The 21,215-nt window shown below is 40.1% G+C and overlaps 1 protein-coding gene across 1 annotated transcript in view; it reads left to right on the forward strand.

Moving 5' to 3' along the window:
- GAD2 (glutamate decarboxylase 2) overlaps positions 1-21,215 on the forward strand; it is a 52,392-nt gene that overhangs the window by 10,154 nt on the left and 21,023 nt on the right. Inside the window, exons 7-8 of the mRNA XM_006025371.1 lie at positions 5,816-5,931; positions 20,048-20,127. Of these exons, the coding sequence (XP_006025433.1) occupies positions 5,816-5,931; positions 20,048-20,127 (196 nt within the window). The remainder of the gene's footprint in view (positions 1-5,815; positions 5,932-20,047; positions 20,128-21,215) is intronic.

Genomic DNA, 21,215 nt, shown 5'->3' on the forward strand with positions numbered 1-21,215 from the left:
GAAAATTATTGGTTTCATTGTGGTCTCGTTTTTGGCCTGCATTGTGACTACGTGACAGTCAGTGAGTACATGGCTCTACAGCTTTGTGTGGATTGTGGATCAAATTCAGTCTGAACTAAGTTGGTCAAGTCCTGTGATACACTATGGCCCAAAGGGTGACATAAACTATAGGGTAATTTACATGCCAGCTGTTAGGAGGGTCAGAGAAAAGAGAGAGTGAGAAAGAGAGAGCATTGGGTTAAAGCGGTATAACTGATACTGATTTGGCAGTAAGTGAATTAGCAAAGTGAACAGCATATGGTCATCAAGGGGTAATTGAGGAGGAGGAGTAACAAGACACTGTTTATATTACAGTGGTACCTACAGGCATGGACAAAGATCATGGTCCCATTGTACAGATGGAATGTATGAGTACATAGTATGGGATGAGTCCCTATCCCAGAGATTTGACAATCTGAACAGATAACAGATGGGAGGGGAAATAGAGGTAGTGGGGAGAATCAACTTGCCCAGAGTGACGCAGCAGCTCTGTGAACAGAACCTGGTACTCCTGCTCTGTAGTCAGGGCCCTGTCCAACAGACCATATTGTCCCACATGAGAGAAACAAGGTAAAGATATGATAAAGCAAGAGGACCTCAGAACTGACACCACTTAGAATCACAGAATCATAGAAAAACAGGGCTGAAAAGGACCTCAGGAGGTCATCTAGTCCAACCACCTAGTCAAGGCAAGATCATTTCTGTATAAACCATGCTAGAGAAGTGTTTGTCTAACCAGCTTTTTAAACAGTCCAAGGATGGAGATTCCACAACCTCTGTTCCAATGGTGAGAAAGTTCTTCCTAATCTCCACCCTAAATTTCCTTTGCTGCAATTTAAGGCTGTTACTCCTTGCTCTGTCCTCTGCAGCCACAGAGAACCATCTCTATCACCATTCTCTCTATAAATACCTTTAGGTATTTGAAAACAGTTAACAAATCCCCCATTAATCTTCTCTTTTCCAGACTAAATAATACTACTTCCTTCAGCCTCTCCTTGTAAGTCATGTTTCACAGATCTCTAATCAATTGTGTTGCTTTCTGCTGGACTCTTTTGAATCTTTCCAGATGTTTCTTGAAGTATGGGGTCCAAAACTGGACACAGTACTCTAGGTGAGGCCTCACCAGTGCTAGATAGAGGGGAAGAATCATTTCGCTTGACTTGCAACCAACACTTCTCTTAATACAGCTCAGTATGCTACTGGCCTTTTTTGCAACATAAGCACACTGTCGACTCATATTCAGCTTGTGATCTACTGTAACCCCCTACCATCCCAGCTCCTTTTCTGCAGTACTACAGCCTAACCAGTCATTCCCCAGTCTGTATTTATGCATGTTATTGTCCCATCCCAAGTACAAGACTTTGCACTTGTCCTTACTGGGTTTCATTCAATTAATTTCAGACCATTTCTCCAGTTTACCAAGGTAATTCTGAAACCTAATCTTACACTCCAGTGTGTCAGCAATCTCACACAATTTGGGGTCATCTGCAGATTTGCTAAGTGTATACTCAATCCATTCTTCCACATGATTAATGAAGACATTAATCAATACCAGACCCAGGGCAGACACCCTGGGGCACCCCATTTGATACCTCCTCCCAGTAAAACATAGAACTCTTGATAACTACTCTTTAAGCACAATGATCCAACCAGTTATGTATCCACATTACAGTACTTCCATTTAGATCAGTGGTTCTCAAGTTTTTTAGACTCAAGGCACCCCTCAGAAGATGCTAGCTCTTAGATTTCACTATTTTTTGCCTACGGAAAAATAACAGAAGAGTTTTTCTAGACTACAACAGGTCAGAATGTTTTTGACACTATGGATTCCTATTTGAAATCTCTCAATTTATCTTCTGAATTATGTTTGTACATATAACAGTGCTAATATTGTGTGGCATCCAGTGGCACCCTTGAAAGGATCTCAAGACACCCTGGGTACCATAGTGCCCGGGTTAAGAATCATTGATCTAAACTGTATTTCCTTAGCTTGTTAATGAGAATACCATGAGGAAACAGTGCAGAAAGCCTCGCTAAAATCAAGGTATAGCAAATCTACTGCTCTGCCTCCATAGAACCTGTCACCTTGTTACAGAAGGAAATCAGGTTGTTCAGGCATGACTTGCTCTTGATGAATCCATATTGGCTTTTCCTGATCACTTTTTCTTCCTCTAGGTGCTTAAAAACAGATTACTTGATGACCTGCTCCAACATCTTTCCAGGTATCGAGCTCAGATTGATTGGTCTATTATTCCTCCTTCTTTTCTTTCTTTTTTTCCACTATATTTGCACTTTTCCAGTCATCTGAGACCTCACCTGATCTCCACAATTCTCAAACATAATAGCTACTGGCTCTGAAAATACCTTAGCCAATGTCTTCAGTACTCTAGGATGCACTCGTCCAGCCCTGCTGCCTTCAAAACATCCATCTTGTTTAAGTAATCCCTAACCTGTTCTACTACTTTAGGCTGCTTATCTGCTCCCCTATCCTTGCTGTCATCTGTGCTTGTCATTTGGTAGCTGATCTCACTCTTGAAGACTGAAGTAAAAAACACATTCTTGACTCAAATGTACTCTGCATTTAGTAAAGGACCTCAACTTTCCTTGGTTTTATTATTTCTAACATACTTTAATCACACTGCATCTGTTCTATGACCAACTTTACACTCAATATGCAACTTACTCCACAGTTTATATGGCATTTATATTTGTCTCCTAGCCTCTAAAGGCATCACCTAGCCTTAGAGATTTTCCTTAGGACCCTGTATCATACAAGTTGACAGTGTGTTCTGTTAACTAGTGGTATTGTGCTTCTCTGGGTTTCATTTTTACCTTAACTAATGTATGTTATCTTTTGTTTTGCTGTGCACATAATCAAGTCTAGTGTACTTGAGAAATACCGCATACTCCCTACTCCTCACTGAGTTAGTAAGGAGCAATCCAGACTCAGGTACAAAATTAAAGCTCCATTTAAGTTTCTACTCGCTCAGATATAAAGAATTTGTTTGCCTTTTAGCTAATTATTCTGCACATTCCTAGTAATCAAATGGTGCCACTAAGAAATATAACAGCAGCTGGGGGATTCCTGGGTGTATACTTACTGGGCATGTCTACATGTGCACATTTACTGCATAGTAACCAAAATTATTGCGCAATACAGGCATGCATCTACACATGTATGCCCATACTGCCCAGTAAATATGCCGACTTATGCCAACTTAAGCCTAAATTTGATACCTGCATGATGCAGGTATCAGCTTTATGCCCGATTAGTTACTGTGCAGTAACACACATGTAGATGCCTTACTGCACAGTAACACTGTGTTTGCAGACTGTCTTGGGACTAACTTTAGTCCCAAGTCAGTCCACACACAGCATTAATGCACTTTAACACCTGCATGTGTAGATGCCAGCCTGTCCCACTCACTGCACTTTAGGTAGTTGTCAGCTGCTGAAATTACATGGTGGTGCAGCCCTATTGAATTGCAAAGAAAACTATTAGGAAAAAATGATTAATAGTAACAGTGCCAGGCCAACAGATCTGACAGTAGAGATGGGAAGTATAATTACATATACCTTTTTATTGCTAGATGTGAAGAGCAGCACTCTAAGACAAAGGTCCTGTTTCAAGTATGAAGTCCTTTTAACTCTGGTAAACAGCTATCTAGGATGGAGTGAGCAACAAAACATACAAAGAGTGGGAGCCCCATTGGCTGGTCCCAGTAAAGTCAGTAGAAGTTTTGCTATGGCCTTCACTGGGGCCAGATTTCACTCAGTGGATCTAATTATGGAACTGTTATTTAGCCACTAGAATGAATGCTGATATTTTGACTAGCAGAAGCCCTTTATACAAACCTCTTTTAAACAGGTTTTAAAACAGGTATGGCCTCTTATGGCCAGAGTAGGCTGTCTTTCTTGTCTGGTCAAAGTAGGGATAATCTTCATAAAAAAAAGAAAGTAGTTGCATGTAGGGACCATTTCTCAGTCATGGTAAATGCAAATTCTGCTTCCTTTCCCCTACCTCTCACTCTCCCTCACTTCAGCATATACTTCTGCAGTACCTTGTACAAAGGGCCTGCAGAGTGAATTCTTGGGGCAGACAATTTCTGCTCCACGTTATGGTAGGTCCTGATTTTCTGAAATGCATATATGTGCAATTCCCATTTGGGGTGCAGCCTCATGTCATTCATTCTTATTTATGAGTCACTCTGCTGAAGAAGCAGTAGCAGCTGTGCTAGATCTACTTGTTTAGGCAATACTCAAAACCATCTTTGTTTTCTGTTTTGTGACTCACCCCCGATCTTGGACATCTCACTTGGACCAAATTTTTCCCACTAGGATGCCTTAACTTAGGTATCTAATGCTGTAGTTAGACACTGAATCCTTTGGGGATATACATTTGAAAGTGTTGGCTTTACTTCCTCTTTTACAGTTTCTTCATTTGTATAGTAAGGGATTGAAATATATATACAAAAGATTGTGTAAAATAAATCAGCTGCAGGCTTGCTTCTGTGCTCACACCTATTTAATACTGGAGCAACTCCACTGGCTTCACTAGAGCTAATAATAACGTATACCAATGCAAATGAGATATAATTAGCGGAAAAAATAATTAATTGAAAACTAGTCTCAATTTAAAGGAAACCCCTAAACTGGGGGGCTAGTTAGGAATGGCATTACAAGCACGGTTCCAACTGCACGATGAAGCAGAGTACATAACGCCGTGCTCACCATGCTAAAAATAAACCAGCCAAAAGCCGAAACAAGATTAAATTTACCAGACCGTATCCCTCAGCTGATGTAATATGGTATAATTTCATTGCCCTCAATGGAGTTCCTTTGATTTACACTACCTGACAATATGGCCTATCATTTTGGAACATAAATTATAACAATTGAGTAGACATAGAAATATTATAACATTCTAAACCAGGATGTATATTACATTCCCATAGTGATGATTCAGTATTCTACAATATCCAGGTATTACCTTCTGGATTCATTGCAGAAGCAAAGGCATACCTTACATAGATTTTAAGAAAGAAAAAATGAAGAGTTCCATTTCACTAACCCATGCCTAAATCGTTTAAGCATTGATCAATTCTGTTGAAAACACTATTCTGCCATAGATTTAGAATATTGCTTCAATACTTGAAATTGATATATTTAATCTATATATGCTAATGATTTTAATAGATATGGCTAGAGATATTTTCCCTTGGCCCCAGTCCTATGACCAGGTGCATTTTCTAACATTTTCAAGTAAACAGAACAATAGCTGGCCAAATGTCCCTTTTTCCTTTTTTTTCTTCTGTGTTTTTTTTCTTGCTATCCTGATGCTTTTACCTGGTGGTGCATCCTCTGGCAACCACTTTGCAACAAACAAGGAGGTTCCCTCACTGGTCTCTGGTATCACATAGCATTTGAAGGAAGTTCTTTGCCTTTTTATGTATAAGATCAGAGTGTATGAGAATATATGCTAGCAATGTATGCAGCTGCTTTCAGGAAACAGAGGGAGAAATTTGAGAAGGGGAGGGAAGATAAGCAGGGACAGCTCACAATCCTATTATGTGCTGTCTAAATTCTAATATGCATTATCGTTGAGTTTTGGGGCAATAGATTAATTTGGTATATTCCCCCCATAGAGAAACAATACATACAGAGAATTCATGCTCCCTGATATAGGCCCTTGTGTTAGGAAAATTGTAGCAAAATGTAGTACTGAAATGATGTTAATGCATAGAAAAAATAACAAGTGTATTACTGTGGACTCCAGGTGGTGCCATATCTAACATGTATGCTATGTTGATTGCACGTTTCAAGATGTTCCCAGAAGTTAAAGAGAAAGGAATGGCAGCTATTCCCAGACTGGTTGCCTTCACATCAGAACATGTATGTTTTTTTATTTTATACAATTTTTTATATTTGCTTTTGTTAATTAAACCACAACAGAAAGAATACTTGAACAAGGAATTTGTAGCTATCTGTCTTCATTCCTTTAATACTCTCATTGTTTCTTGTAATATAAAGGCACGTGTCATATGCTGATTTCTTGCTGAAATGTGTATTCCTGAAAAAGCAGATTCTATAAATCTCTGTCTTTCTGGGTCTCACTTATATCAGTACAAATCTTGAGAAACTCCACTTTAACCTAGTGTGAATGTGATCAGAATCAAGTTTATGCCACTTTGTCAGTAATTTCTTTGCCTATATCGCTTTAACTGAAGCAGCAGACAGCAGTAGCTGACACCATTTCTCCTGTAATTTAATAAGAGAGTAATGACATACATAAAAACAGTATTGTGTAAATATTGTGTACAACAGAATAACAGATATATGCTTGCTGATGAATAAGGTGGTAGATTAGATATTAATTGCTCTATCTCCCTCAATCAGTCAATCAATGAGTTCAGTACGGGATTTCACCCTAGACAGCTGCATAATCTGCGTATGCTCTGGCAAGACCAGTGCATAGAGGAGGTGACTTTACACGTAAGGTGGGAATGGAGAAGAACCACATCTGACCTGATGGGTGGAAACTCGGCAGGGGTCTATCAAACATACTAGGCTGCTTCAAGCAGACTGCCTTTTTTGATTGGAAGCAGTGGAGTCACATCCACATAGATACAAACTAAGGTTCTTCTTTGAAAAACCAAATGGAAATCTCAGTCCCATCTCTCCAAACTATGGGTTCCATTAGGACTGCAGTAACATCCTTGTAGCTACTGTCAGAAAAGAGGGAAAAAGGACAGGCGGGTCCAGAGTCCTGAAATTTTGTGCATAAACTGGATGACAGCCACTGTGAGATGCTATATTGCTCCTCTTCCCTGACATCATTCTGAAAGAGTTGGCTACCACATATGGCAGTCTGACTTGTTGAAGTCCATGCTCTTAGCCCTGGGAAGAGCAGAGCTGAATGCCTTCAAAGTTGTTACAGCTGTCATAGTAAGGGAAAATCCCTTTCATAATTTGTGCTGGCTCCCATGGGTGCAAAGATAAGAACAAAGAGAACCCCTGCAGGTCCACACCAAGAGGAACTGGCTGCATAGCAATAGCAGAGGAAAAACAATGCATTAAATAATAATGGCTCTCCAAAGAATGCCATATAGCAATAGATATACTGTACATATATCATCAATAGAAAAACTATTTATCAGGTTCTTGCAAACAAGAATCAGCAGGCTTGTTTAAAATAATAATTATCATTAGTTATTAGATAATCTAACTTTATTTTATATAAATGGAATGTTACACAAAGAAGCACATTTTAATATCTGTTTCCAAATAATTAAATTAATTTAACTAGCATTTACTGGCAAGCTAAGGGTAAAGAATATTTCTAAACAGTGAAAAATAATTCAAAATCAAAAATGTTATCTAGTCTACAGAATGGCTCATGAGATTTGAAGATAATTAAAAAAAAATCTTGAACTGCAAATTTAACGTCTTCTATGAAATAGTTGCAAAACCACTGACAACAATAGAGGATCCAAATTTGCAGTGATTTATTTAGCTATAGTTTTCCATAAAATATTTATGACTGCATCTTTTAGGATATTGCTTTAAGATAAAACAAAATTATTGGGGCTGACTCTTGTAACCTTTAAATATATTTTAAGTATAATAGAAATTGTTACTGAATTGTACAATCCCAGCAGCATAGTCCTATTTAGAAAAGAATTGTTCAGAACAGACACTGTGATCTTAGGGTGTCAACTCTAATAGTGGGGTCCCCCAGGGCTCGGTCCTGGGGCCTACACTGTTCAACATCTGCATCAGCAACTTGGATGAGGGGGCGGAAGACACGTTGTCCAAGTTTGCTGATGACACCAAGATGTGGGGAGAGGTAGGCATGCTCGAAGGGAGAGAGAGGCTGCAATTAGATTTAGATAGACTACAGAAATGGGCGGATGGTAATAGGATGGGATTCAATGTAGATAAATGCAGGGTGCTTCACCTGGGGAGAAGGAATACACAGCATACATACAAGCTGGGGAGTACCCCCCCTTGTGAGCACAGAGGCAGAAAGGGATCTTGGAGTCATTATTGACTCCAAGATGAACATGAGCCGCCAATGCCAGACCGCAGCGAGCAAAGCCAACTGCACCTTGTCGTGCATACAAACATGCATCTCAAGTCGGTCCAGAGAGGTGATACTCCCCCTCTACACGACATTGGTCCGGCCTCAATTGGAATACGGCATCCAGTTCTGGGCACCGCACTTTAAGAAGGATGTGGCCTGCCTTGAGAGGGTTCAGAAGAGGGCCACCCACTTGGTTGGAGAGCAACAGGGCAGACCCTATGAGGAGAGGCTGAGGGACCTGAACCTGTTCAGCCTCAGCAAACGGAGGCTGAGGGGAGATTTGGTGGCTGCCTATAAACTCATTAGGGAAGATCAGCAGCAAATACGAAGGGTCCTATTCCCCTCAGCAGCACCTGAGGTGACGAGGAACAATAGCCAGAAGCTGCTGGAGAATAGGTTCAGGTTAGAGATTAGGAGGCACTATTTCACTGTCAGGGTGGCCAGAATCTGGAACCAACTTCCTAGGGAAGTGGTCCTCTCTCCTACCTTGGGTAAATTCAAAAAGAGGTTGGATGAACACCTGTCTGGGGTCATGTGTTCCCAGCGTGTGCTCTGGCCAGTGGTCGGGGGTCAGACTAGATGATCTATTTAGGTCCCTTCCAACCCCTAACTCCTATGAAACTATGAATCTATGAAACTCCCATACAAAGCTGGCCTTCTACTCCATGTAATCCTATTCAACTTGATGCCAGCTTCCCTCTGGTACAGTAGCATGCCATAGCTAAGCAAGAAACCCTTCCATAAACTGAATATTATCCCCACATACACACTTTGCATATGTGATGTAATGGTAAACAAAGCTTTAAAATTATAATATTTGTTTTGATGAATAAAGTTTGTCTGTCAGGGGACAATACATTTTGCAAGAGTTTTAACCCTAAGCAAAAAAATCTAACAGAATCAAATCACAGACAATTATAGCAAGGCATAAGGCCAGATTCTGTTTCCTTTTCACCAGTGTAAATATAGAATACCAGCACTGTTAAATTCATGGTATTACTCAGAATTACACTGATGTTACTAATATCAGAATCTTGTCCAATTTGGATTACATTTTATATGTTAGGACCTTGGACCTCATGTGATATGATACCCTGTCTCTTACTGCATCCTTCCCTTTTCATTCCACCATTTAGGATAACAGGACAGCTGAGTTAAAACAGGTCAAATTCATCCCTGATATAACTCTCCTGGGTTTATACCAGGACAAAATTGAGTCTTCTATATTACTGATACAGCTATCTAGAAGCAAATACTGCTCTCATTTCCATTAGTGTAGATTTGGAGTAGTTCCTTTTAAATCAATTATTGAGTGTGATATAAGACTGAGTAGAATTTGACACTTGATCCAGAACAAGAAAAAGTAGACACATCTATTGTAAAATTCCATAGTATATATATATGTTTTTTATACACAGTGAAAACTAAAATATAGAATACTTGCTGGTATCTTAAGGTTGTCTGGCAAGATAAAACAGAGTAAATACAGGCATGTGTGTTCAGATAGGTGTTGCATTCTACAGTGCCTGAAGAAGAAGGTTGGCCAGAACACCTCTATCATCAATGCAAGGCCTTCAGCCATTACAATCATTTAAGATCTGAGTTAATAAATGTCCATAATCGTTCCACATAATGCATGATCAGTATTAAGATGGTTAGAAAATCCCATTGCATTTTGTACTTGACGTATAATTAAGGGGCATACGGTCTCTACCTTGAAGGGAAGGAAGGAATAGCAGATGAAAATTACCTAGACTTGGATGAGAGGACAGTGCTATTTCCACAGCATCTCTTCTCCTCCAGGTCTGCAGAAGCTTAAACAGTAAGTAAATCTGATTCAATCAGCATCAGCTTACCTGGCTTTCCATTCCCTTCTATCATACTGCTCAAGGAGGACTCCAGGATAAGTGGTAGGAAGGAGTACATCTGGCAGCATAGCTCCAATTGTACAGTTCTTCATATGAAACCACATAATAAAAACTGGAGACCCTAACAGTAAGAGCCCATGACTGCAAACTGATCTAAGCACGGGTGGTCCCAGTACTCATACAGGGACCCAAAGGAGATGCAACACAGGTTTATATAGCTCTATGGAAATAGGCTGATTTTGGTAGAAGCCAGTTCCTTCTCTTTTTCATATTCCAGTATGTCTGTATGGGACAGAATACACTATGTTCTCCATCTGGAAGAACAGAGAGAGGTACTTAGGCCATGTTAGAGAGAGGTACTTAGCCATGTTAGCCATGTTAGCCATGTAGTCCTTCCATAGCACCTGATAAAATGAGCTATGACTAACATAACCTTATGTCTCAGTTTATGTATTCAGTTAATCTATCTATAAGGTACACCTGTACCCTGCCTTCAGCTAAAAGAATGTATAGGTCTATAGGTCTCTCAGAATTTCCTGTTAAGGGGCAGCAGGGCAGACCCTACAAAGAGAGGCTATGGAACCTTAACCTGTTCAGCCTTCGCAAGAGAAGACTGAGGGGGAACCTGGTGGCTGTCTATAAACTCACTAGTGGGGACCAGCAGGGTTTGGGAGAGACCCTGTTCCCCCTAGCACCCCCCACGGTAACAAGGAATAACGGCCACAAATTGTTAGAGAGTATGCTTACACTAGACATCTGAAGGCACTACTGCACAGTCAGGGCAGCTAGGATCTGGAACCAACTTCCAAGGGAAGTGGTGCTGGCTCCTACCCTGGGGGTCTTTAAGAGGAGGCTTGACGTCTACCTGGCTGGGGTCATTTGAGCCCAATTTTCTCTCCTGCCCAAGGCAGGGGGTCAGACTTGATGATCTACCAGGTCCCTTCCGACCCTACTTCTATGAATCTATGAACATATCTGAGAGCATCCCATGTAGGTATGGTCCTACATAAATTCAAAGATTATATATAGGGGGAAGTTAGTGGGTGCATCCACATGTCCAATTAGCATGTAGCAATAAACTCCAGTGCAGTTCATGCCAGAGTCAGCTGCTTCCCAGATGCAGCATCTTCACGTGCACCTGGGACCACAGTTGTTTGATCTGGGGTGGAGCAACCCTGGGCTGGCAGATGCTTGGGGATAGGGGGGGAGGTCAGCTCCAGGCTCCAGGTGGCATTGTTGGGTGGCGGAGGGGCTAGCTGAGGCACAAGGATGCCAGCAGGTAGCCTCCACACTGTAGCACTCTCATGCCCCAGCCAGCCCTGATCACCATCTACATATGCATTTTGACACACTAAATGGCTCTGCTGTAGGATAGTACTTATCCCATGCAGTACTATCCTACGACGGAGTTAATTAATTTACTGTGCCCTTATATGGGTGTATGTGTAGACAGTGATGCTTTACTGCAAAGCTAATTAGTCAGTTCCTCAGTAAAGCGCACATATAGATGTACCCAGTGGGTGCGTCGACACTTCCATTTAGTGCACATGTATAACATTCAAATGGTGCACCTGGAAGCAATTAACTCCAAAGCAGTCAGCTCCGGAGTTTATTCATGCACAGCATGTGTCAGGGAGGTCTGGAGAGTCAGCCTGCCATCCTGGGGCTGCTCCCCCTGGGTCAACATGCTGTGGAGGGGCTGGCTGGGGTACGAGGGAGCATCAGTGCAGAGCTAGCTGGCAGACAACCCCTGTACTGAAGCACCCTTGTGCCCCAGCAAGCCCCTCCAGCATCTACACATGTACCATTGTGGAGTTTTCTACTCCACTAGGAACTCCCAGTATCAAAAGAAACCATGACAGAAAAAAATCAGCATGGTGCACACACCAGGGGCTGGGCCCTCCAGGGAGACACTGGCTGCTGGTCAGAGCATCTCCCATCCTCTAGGTCCGCCCTGGCTCTCCAGCTGGGAGAGCAGGCATTTTGCCTCAAACCACAGCACATGTGCAGAGGCATGCGAAGCAGCAAAAAGTATTGGCACAAATTTGTGCTGCTACTCTTTGTACTGCTCCAAGCACACACTGCTGCATGTGGGGACACAGCCTAAAAGTGCATTTTTGTGAGTTAGCTTTATTTAACTTAAAATGCATTAAAAGTATCCCTTGGAGAAGTCAGTGCAACATAGGTAAGATAGCACAGTGTAAATTCATATTATCTTTCCTTTGAAGGAAGTATCTTTCCTTTGTAGACAAGTAACTATAGTAAAGATCCAAAGTTCATACCGTAATGAAAACTGTGCCAGTAAAGCTAGACAGAACATTTCTACAAAACATTTTTTAACAGTTCGAACATGTTGTTTTGTCCAAACCAAAATGTTTTGTGAAGACATGTTGATTTTACACATTTTTGGCAAAAAACGTTCCTGCAGTCCAGAGTGGATCTCTGGACAGTTCCAAAGAGAGGGGAGGATAAGGAACAGAGAACTTGACTGTTTCTATTCAGGGGGAACATCTACACATGTGTTGTTACTGCACAGTAACTTAGGTTAACATAAAGTTATTAAAAACTTATTCCCCCTAATTTAATAAATAACCTACTAATTTAATAGCAAATTAAACATTAACCACGTGACTGCAGTGTGTTTAGTAGGGCTGTGTGAAGCTTCGGGTGCTGAATCGATTTGGAGGAGATTCAGCCTGATTCAGTGGGCAAATCTCCAAATCCAAATTGAATCAGGAGACCAATGAAAAGGTCCAAATTGATTCAAAAAAGATTTGGAGAGCTTTGGTGATTTGGGAAGTCGTCGTCCCCCCCCCAAACAGCTGCAGCAGGGAGCTGGGCCCAAGAGGGTGGGTGATGGGAGGCTAGAGGAGGGGGAGGGTACCATGGGGGGGCCCCCACCAGGCCCCATCCTCTGCCTGCTCCCTGAACCTCTCCAAGGCTGCCCTGCCTACCCCAGCTCCCAGCCCTTTAAAAAAAAACCACTACTCACTGGGTGCTGCCTGGCAGCAGGGGGGCGGGGCGGGGGTGATCCCTGCTGCCCCCTACTGCCCCGCACCATGTGGGGGGCTCTGCCATGAGCCCCCAGCCCCCACCCACTCTCCCAACCCCCCCATGGCTGCCCCTCCCACCCCAGCTCCAACCTAGTGTTTAGGGTGATAATCAATCAATGCCCAGAGTATGCATGCAATGGGACCATTGCAGTAAATGCGGTAGTTTGCTATTAGACCTGAGATTTCAAGTCACCCAAGTACCAAGAGTCTACATAAGGTCCGCCATACTGTTTAAGCCCTGAGTGGAACTGCACTGTAGAGGGAATTTCCATGGTAGCCTAAAATGACTAAGAGGGGCTATTAGGAATAAGGATCCGGGATCCATGATTACACAGGAGCAGTGGACTAGTGCCTACATACAGATGTCTCAGAGGGGCAGCAGCCACTGCCTTAGTTATTTTGCTGCCTATCATGCCAAGTAGTTAGGGGTTAATTCCTCACCCTATTAATTTTCTTCTCAAAGCTTATCACTCTGAATTTGTGTAGAAAGAAACTAATTTCAGGCTTAATCATACTGACATGGGCACTGGGGATCCTGTTAAATGTTAAAATGTTTTTTCCTCAGTACCAGCCATCCCCAATTATGAGATAATAATTTAAACTAAGGCAGTAGGTAAAATAAAGTCAGCCATAAAATAGGACAGTAGATTGAATGTTGTAATAATAACGAAGTATAGCATCTATATATTAAAGGAGTTCTCATGTAAGATCATTATATATCTTGGTCATAGCAATTTTAATGAAGCTTTAAATCTAGTAAGTGGGATATTTATTATTTAAATTCTTTATTTTTTTAAGAGGCCTGCCCTTTTTTATTAATGCACCTGTAATAAATTTGCATTGTGCTTCTTACCTTACAAAGTATATTATCAAAAACTGTAGAGGAACTGGTACAACAAATAAACTTATTCCAAACATAAGACATTTTAGAACATATAAAGAGTATCCTCACTCAACAGGTCCATTTTGCTGTGGGGAATAATCCACTCTTATTGTTTAAAGTTAATAATACTCTCGTCTCCCTGCTTTTCACAATTTCATTTAAACCATTTCCCTTTCCAAAGGCAAATCTAGATTTCCTTTGAACTCCTAGCCACTCAACTCTAACTCTTTGCTATCATAAAGGATAAATAGATCATTTAATTGAAATCTTCTAAGAGGCCATTTCAGTCTCCTTTTACCACTGAGAAATACCTTGAAATACCTCTACCAACTTTGAGTTCCATATTCTTTTATATTATTAACATAGTACAATACAATACAAGGCTATAGAACTCAAAAGTTGTCCTTAATTAAACACAACATATTCCATATTCTATTCAACATACATATGTATATATACATATAACTGAATTGATGCAAATTACTATTTTACTAAATCTATAATAATAATTTCTGGCTTCATAAAACCATTAGTAAACTATTATTATTTTGACACCATTGCATTTCCACTCCAGTCTGTGTAAAGATCAGCTTATGCCTTCTCAAACTCAGGAATTTACTGTCATTACAGACTTCATGATGTCAGCAGCTTCTTAGTCAATATGTGCTTTCCTTATCATGGAGCTCTACGTATCATGGAGCTCTATAGATTTTCATAGATTTCATAGACATTTGGGCTGGAGGGACCCCAGAGGATCATCAAGTCCAGCCCCCTATCCCAGCAGTAGGAAGTCAGCAGGGATCATAGGATCCCAGCAAGATAAGCATCCAAATGTGTCTTGAGGGCATTCAAAGTGGGTGCTTGAACTGCCTCTGGCGGCAGTCTATTCCAAACCTATTTCCAAACTGTGCAAAGTAATCAGTCCCACCAAAAAGGCCTTTTTTGTATTGTCAAGTAAGTCTTTTTCTTGAATTCAATAGAGATATGGATCGAATTAATTAATGTAAAGCCTTCTGATTTTATCAGTTAGCTAAAACATGAAAAGCAGATTTATTAATCTAATCAGAGAAGGTCAGTACTTTTTCCATTCATAATCAATGTTTGATACTGTTGGTATCTTTAGTCACATGAGTTTGAGAAGAATTTTAAAGGTTTCAAAAACCATTCAAGACAATAGGATTTTCCTTAATATATTGTCCAATATATTATATAAGCATATGTACCCATAGTCCAGTAATAGCTTTGTTAAAGTACGGTTAGGCTGTACAGTTCAGCCCTAAAACTGAGTAAATACATAATTATAATAAACTTTAGAAATGTTGTTTCCCCACTCATCTATGTTAACTCCAGCATGTAATCTCCCCAAACTCCATTTCACAACCTAAACAAGGTAAAAGCCTTCAATCTCTATGTCATATGCCCAAAATGTGATTTCCATGGACTCATAACATGGACAAATCAAAACTAGTTTTCACCAGAATATTCAAAAACATTTCTTTTCAATAACAGCTATTTTTATACCATATTTCAAATTTCTATCCCCATCTGTGTAGCACCCAACCACACAAAACTCTTTTACATAATTATTTTACTCTCCTTGTTCTCCGAAAATGTTGGGGCAGAGGTTTAAAATGGAAACCGTCATGCAACCTCAAGCATAATAGATACTGCTACTCCTCTTGTGATTACATAGATTATGTTAAATAATTTTAGTTCTTAAACAGCTCTCTATATCCTTTTTTCTTTTGTTACAGTCATACACATCATTTCTGGGGGCTGGTGTGATGTGGTTGCTAAAGCACACAGTTGCAAGCCGGAGGTCACAAATTCAAGGCAAACAGCAGAAACACTCATGGCATGGCTCTATTAGATTCTAACAAATCTGAAAATTCTGTTCAATACCTTTTTACAAGAATACAAAAAAGAAAAGGAACTGTATTTCTTCACCTTCCTAAGTATTCCTCAGAGGTAGCTCTGTCTTAAAAACTAAGTTACTTTAGAATGGACCACCTATTGCAAAGATTTAAGTATGGCCTAAACTTTAAATATATACTAAAGTATATATATATACTAAAGTGTGTGTGTGTGTATATATATATATATATATATAAACTTTAAATATATACTAAAGTCCCATTGTCTTCACATGCCTAAAGTGTGATGCCTAATATGTGTCTTTGCTTCACTGCATCATAGGAGTAATAGTAAATAATTTTCTAGTCATCTACCTCTTTTCTTAATGTGTCCAAATCCATCTGCTTAGCAGCACAGCTGAGGTCAAGCAATTGCTTTGTGTAATAATAATGGTTAATTCTTTTTCTGACTCTATTCTGCTCTTTAGTTATTTTGTAATGGTGCAAGGATGGACCACATGCCTTAGTACAGCTACTCCTTGCTTAACACCATAGTTACATTCTTGAAAAATGTGACTTTAAGCGAAACAATGTTAAGTGAATCCAATTACATTACAGTAGTTACCTACCAGCAGGCAGCGACCAAACAACATTATAACCGAATATTTCACAACTTTAAACAAGTATGTTCTCTAATAGATCAGCAATGTAATAACGAAACAACATTAACCAGAGCAACCGAGGGGTACCTGTTTGTCCTCTTATCTTTTTTCCATGCTATCCCTGAGCTAATGCTACTGTACAATATACAGAAAAGTTCTTTATCGCTTTGTCAGAATTCTAGAATTTGGGTTAGATGCTGTTCTATAATATCATAACTTCCGTCAGTTCAGAACAAGCCACTTAAGATGGCTGCAGGTGAAGCAGAAAGCTATCCACATCATGCAAAAGGTACTACGTATCTGCACAATCCCATTGATTTCAATATTAAAGGTATTGCTTAAGATGATGGAAGCATGTTTATTAATTTGTAGGGGAACAGCCTGCTCTCAGCTTTTCACACAAGATTAAGTCTGGTTTTCTTCTTGGTACTCAGAGTCTCTGTTCAACTTCTGTTCCTCTCTTTGCACCTCATTAAGGCTCCCTACATTGTTACAAGCCTGGACTCTACTAGAGATCATGGACTAAACATTCATTCCATCCAGACAGAGCACACACCAACTGCCGAAACCTCCTTAGCCTGATGAAGGGTTTTTGAACCCGAAAGCTTGCTTAATAACTATTCTCCAACTATTTGGGTTGGTCTAATAAAAGATATCAAATTCACCCAAGGAACCTTGTCTGGACTAAACATAGACATTGGATTTTTGATACATTATAATCTGCCTGGCAACTGACTCCCCAGCCCAGCCCCTGGCTTCTTTACTTTTCATTCCATCCAGGAAGAGCACACACCAACCGCTGAAACTTCCTTAGCCTGACGAAGGGTTTTTGAACCCGAAAGTTTGCTTAATAACTATTCTCCAACTATTTGGGTTGGTCTAATAAAAGATATCAAATTCACCCAAGGAACCTTGTCTGCCTATGTCCTTAGACCAACACGGCTACAACCTAAACCCCTGGACTCTACTAGCACATTTGAATCAACAGAACCTAGTCAGTTTGGCTAAAAGCAAAGGTTGGACTTCTCCTGGGACAAAGTCATTTTTTTTCTGGGACCCTACAGATATAGAGGCCATTGTTTCCCTTTAAATACCTGTGAAGTATCCAAGATAACGCTTTTTCACCCAAGACAGTCAGGGTTAATTCCAAGTTGCCTGTGTGAATGACTGTGCCTGTTTCAATAAAAGTCAAAGTCTGGGACAGTCAGACCCAGGATAAACTCCAAGGACTGCTTTTACCCTTTGATTGTAAACAGACATTGCACTTCTCCCAGGAGAAAAGCTTTTGTCTTTGGATCCTACAGATGTTCACACCCATTGTCCTGCTTCAAGTACCTGCAAAGTATGTGCAATAAAATGTGTACTTTCCCGCTCCTTCCCATGAAAGTGCTGTGTGTATCTGTAAACTAACTGTGGTTTATTTAACTTAATTGCCATTTATTCCAGGGGCAAGCATTTCAGGGTGTGTCTCTCCATGGCTGCCTACTGGCAGAAGAACAGGAAGGTAGCTTTAAAGGACTACATGTGTAAACAACTGTTTTGATCCAAGTCAAAACTCAGGACCATTAGTCCCAGGACAAATGAGACATCTGTTTACAGCCAGAGCAACTAAGGATAAAAACTGTCAGTCCTGACTGATTGAGTCAAAACCCGGGAGCAGCGTAGCCCTCCATACACACAGCTTGTCCCTGAAATGAATGGCAATTAACTTGACTTAGCCACAGGGGTCCTGGAGAAAGAGTTATCTGGGGTAAAAAAAATGTTGATTCCCACCCCTCCCCCAGCAAAAAGCATTTTCTCCTGGGATCCTACAGATGTGCAAACACTGTCCGACGTTAAATACCTGTGAACTGTTAAATTAAGACTTGGAACAATCATATCTAATTCGAGTTAATTGGCTTTCATACTGCGCAAACTGTGTGTGTAAGTGTCTGACCTGGAACCTATTTTAATGCAAGTCTACAGCACCGGATTAAACCTGCCATCTGTTTTTAACCTAAAGGACTATTCTGCTCCCAGGTTTTGACTCAGATCAGTCAGGATCTATTCAAACTCGACATTTGTTTTTACCTTTGGATACTTCCAAGGTACCTGAGGTGGGGCAATGTGCTTGTATGTCTGTACAGTCCCAGGATAATAGGCTTTGTCCCAAGACAAATCTAACAATTGTTTTTAATCTAATAACACAGCAGTGAAAGTAGATTGAGATGGGATAAAAGGATTAACTATCCCGCCATTCAAACAGTTTTCTAATTGCTAACCCAGCCTGCTTTTCAGTGAATAGCAAACATGCTTCAAATTTGTATCTTATCATTTTAATCATGAGTATTATAATTGTTTCAACTACAAAAGTTGCACTTATTCCTTTTTGGACAATTTAATGATCTGTAGTTAAGTTATGGGGCTTAGGACAGACACATTACAGTTAAGTTCAGGTTAATCAAAATCCACTTCTCAGCAGTACAGTTTGATACATTATTATACAGTTATACAATATTATAACAACTGGAATTTAAATTTAATTATAAACCACCACTTATTTAGGGGCCAGGTCCTTACAGAATAATTAGATTAAGCTATTTTCCCCACTATGTAACTCCCACTTTTATCCTGTGCATTTTATATTAGCCCTGATTCTGATATGAGGTTGGTATAACTCCATTTACTTCAGTGGAATTAATCTTAATTTTCACTGACCTGAGATCAAAATCAGGCTTACTGTCTTTACGTGTCCTCAACTGGTTGAAAAGTGAATGGTATTATGACATTATCTGGCTATTGGTCACATAGCAGATGTACTTCACTTGGGATGCCACATGTAAAATTAATCAATTTTCCAGTAAGCTAAGGGAGTAAGTAAAAAAGTTAAGGGTTCTTCTGAGATAGGGGCCATAGAGCTACCAGAGTTAAAGCAGGTCAATTTCTGTAGGCAACAGCACACCAGGGAGGATTGTGGCTGGAATCGCATGACATGCTTTTGGGTCCCCAGCATGAGTACCCAAATATTCATTTACAGCTGGGTGGTTGGGGTAGCCTTTGCATAGGGTCAAAGTGGGGCTTGACATCTCATCTGTAGAACCTGAATAAGATTACTTTAACTGCTCTACCACTGTGCCACTAGGAGCTAGTTACAGAGTCAAATTCAGTGATAGATGCACACAGGCATTTCCTGAATAAAATCAGATTAAAGTTATTACTATTGCTTCAAATAATTCCAGTGTCCTAGTCTGAAGTTTCAAATTACAGAGCTGAGTTTCTTGACCGGGGTGGGCAAAATGCGGCCCTGGGGCCAGATGCGGCTTGCCAGGCCATTCTATCTGGCTCACAGGGCCCCTAAAAAACTTAGAAAATTAACATTTATCTGCACTGGGCTGCCTGTCATGCGGCCCTCGATGGCATGCCGAAACTCAGTAAGCGGCCCTCTGCCCAAAATAATTGCCTGCCCCTGTTCGAGACAAATTACATGAATAGAATGATTGTCTATCTAGATTTGTTTCTCAAGAACACTGGAAGACTAAAGAGTTTTGTTGTTTGGGGTTTTTTTGCATTGAGTTGCAGAAGGAATAATAATAGAAATAACACAGAATACCATATATGCTTTTTCAGAGTCACTTTTCTGTGAAAAAAGGAGCCGCAGCTTTGGGAATTGGTACAGATAGTGTCGTTCTGATTAGATGTGATGAAAGGTAAGTATAGGTTCCAAACATACTCACTTTTAAATGCTGTACAAAACATTTAGGCCCTTATTATCACCTGATGTAATCAGCCTGCTTTGCTTGACTTATACTGATGAGATTGACTTACAGAGATGAGGAACTAGGGCCTTTGAAACAGCTTGTATAGCAGCTCATCATTAGAACTGGTTGAAAATCATAATTTCTATCATACTAAAAGTTCTGAGATTTTGGAGTTTGTCGTCATTCTGAACTGAAACAAAAAATCAACCTGTCAATTATTTTAACACCAAAAAAGTTCCTTGAAATTTTGATTCAGAAGTATTGACATATGCTGTGTTTTGATCAAATTAAACATTTAAATATTCTTGCATTAAAATGTTTAATTTGGGGTTGTCAAATTAAGCTGAAATACTGCATTTCAATGCAGTTCAATATTGAATTACAGCCACCAGTGACTCCTGGGAGTTGCAGTTTGGATGCCTCCTGCCCTCACTCTCCTCTATGCGCTAGGTAGTTTGACTGAACCATAGTTCCTGTGCTAGACTATGTTCGTGAGAATCCCAAAATATCCTCTGACAGTAAAGCCAGAGGAGAGATTGTAGTATACTATAGATGATGAACACCCACCAGGCAGTTCAGCCAATAGGACAGGAATGAGGGCATGAGGTACCTACAAAAACTCGAATATTCATTCATGTTGAACTGTCTGAAATGAAATGTTTTCATCCAGTTAAATCCATGTATCTTCCTAAGACAAAATAGAAAAGATGTGGCAAAACCAGCATTTTCTTGTGGAAATTTTGTTTTAGAGAAAGTACATTTTCTGTCAAAAAAGAAAATTGATGCAAAATTTCCAGCCAGTTGTATTAATACTCTTTTAGTAAAAATACTCTTTTTATGACCCATTGAATACTATTGTTATAATGTGCTGAATTATTTATGGCTCCAGATTAAATGAAACACTTGACTACAGTCCCAATGTTCTATTTCTGTCATAAAAAAGAATAAAACTACCTGAGCAATTTAGACTAGTAATCACAGAAGACCCTGTATATTGATTTATAGACTTATTATCTCCCTCTTCACAAAAGATTGAG

Source organism: Alligator sinensis, unplaced genomic scaffold, assembly GCF_000455745.1.
Source record: "Alligator sinensis unplaced genomic scaffold, ASM45574v1 scaffold455_1, whole genome shotgun sequence".
Classification (NCBI taxonomy): Eukaryota; Metazoa; Chordata; order Crocodylia; family Alligatoridae; genus Alligator; species Alligator sinensis.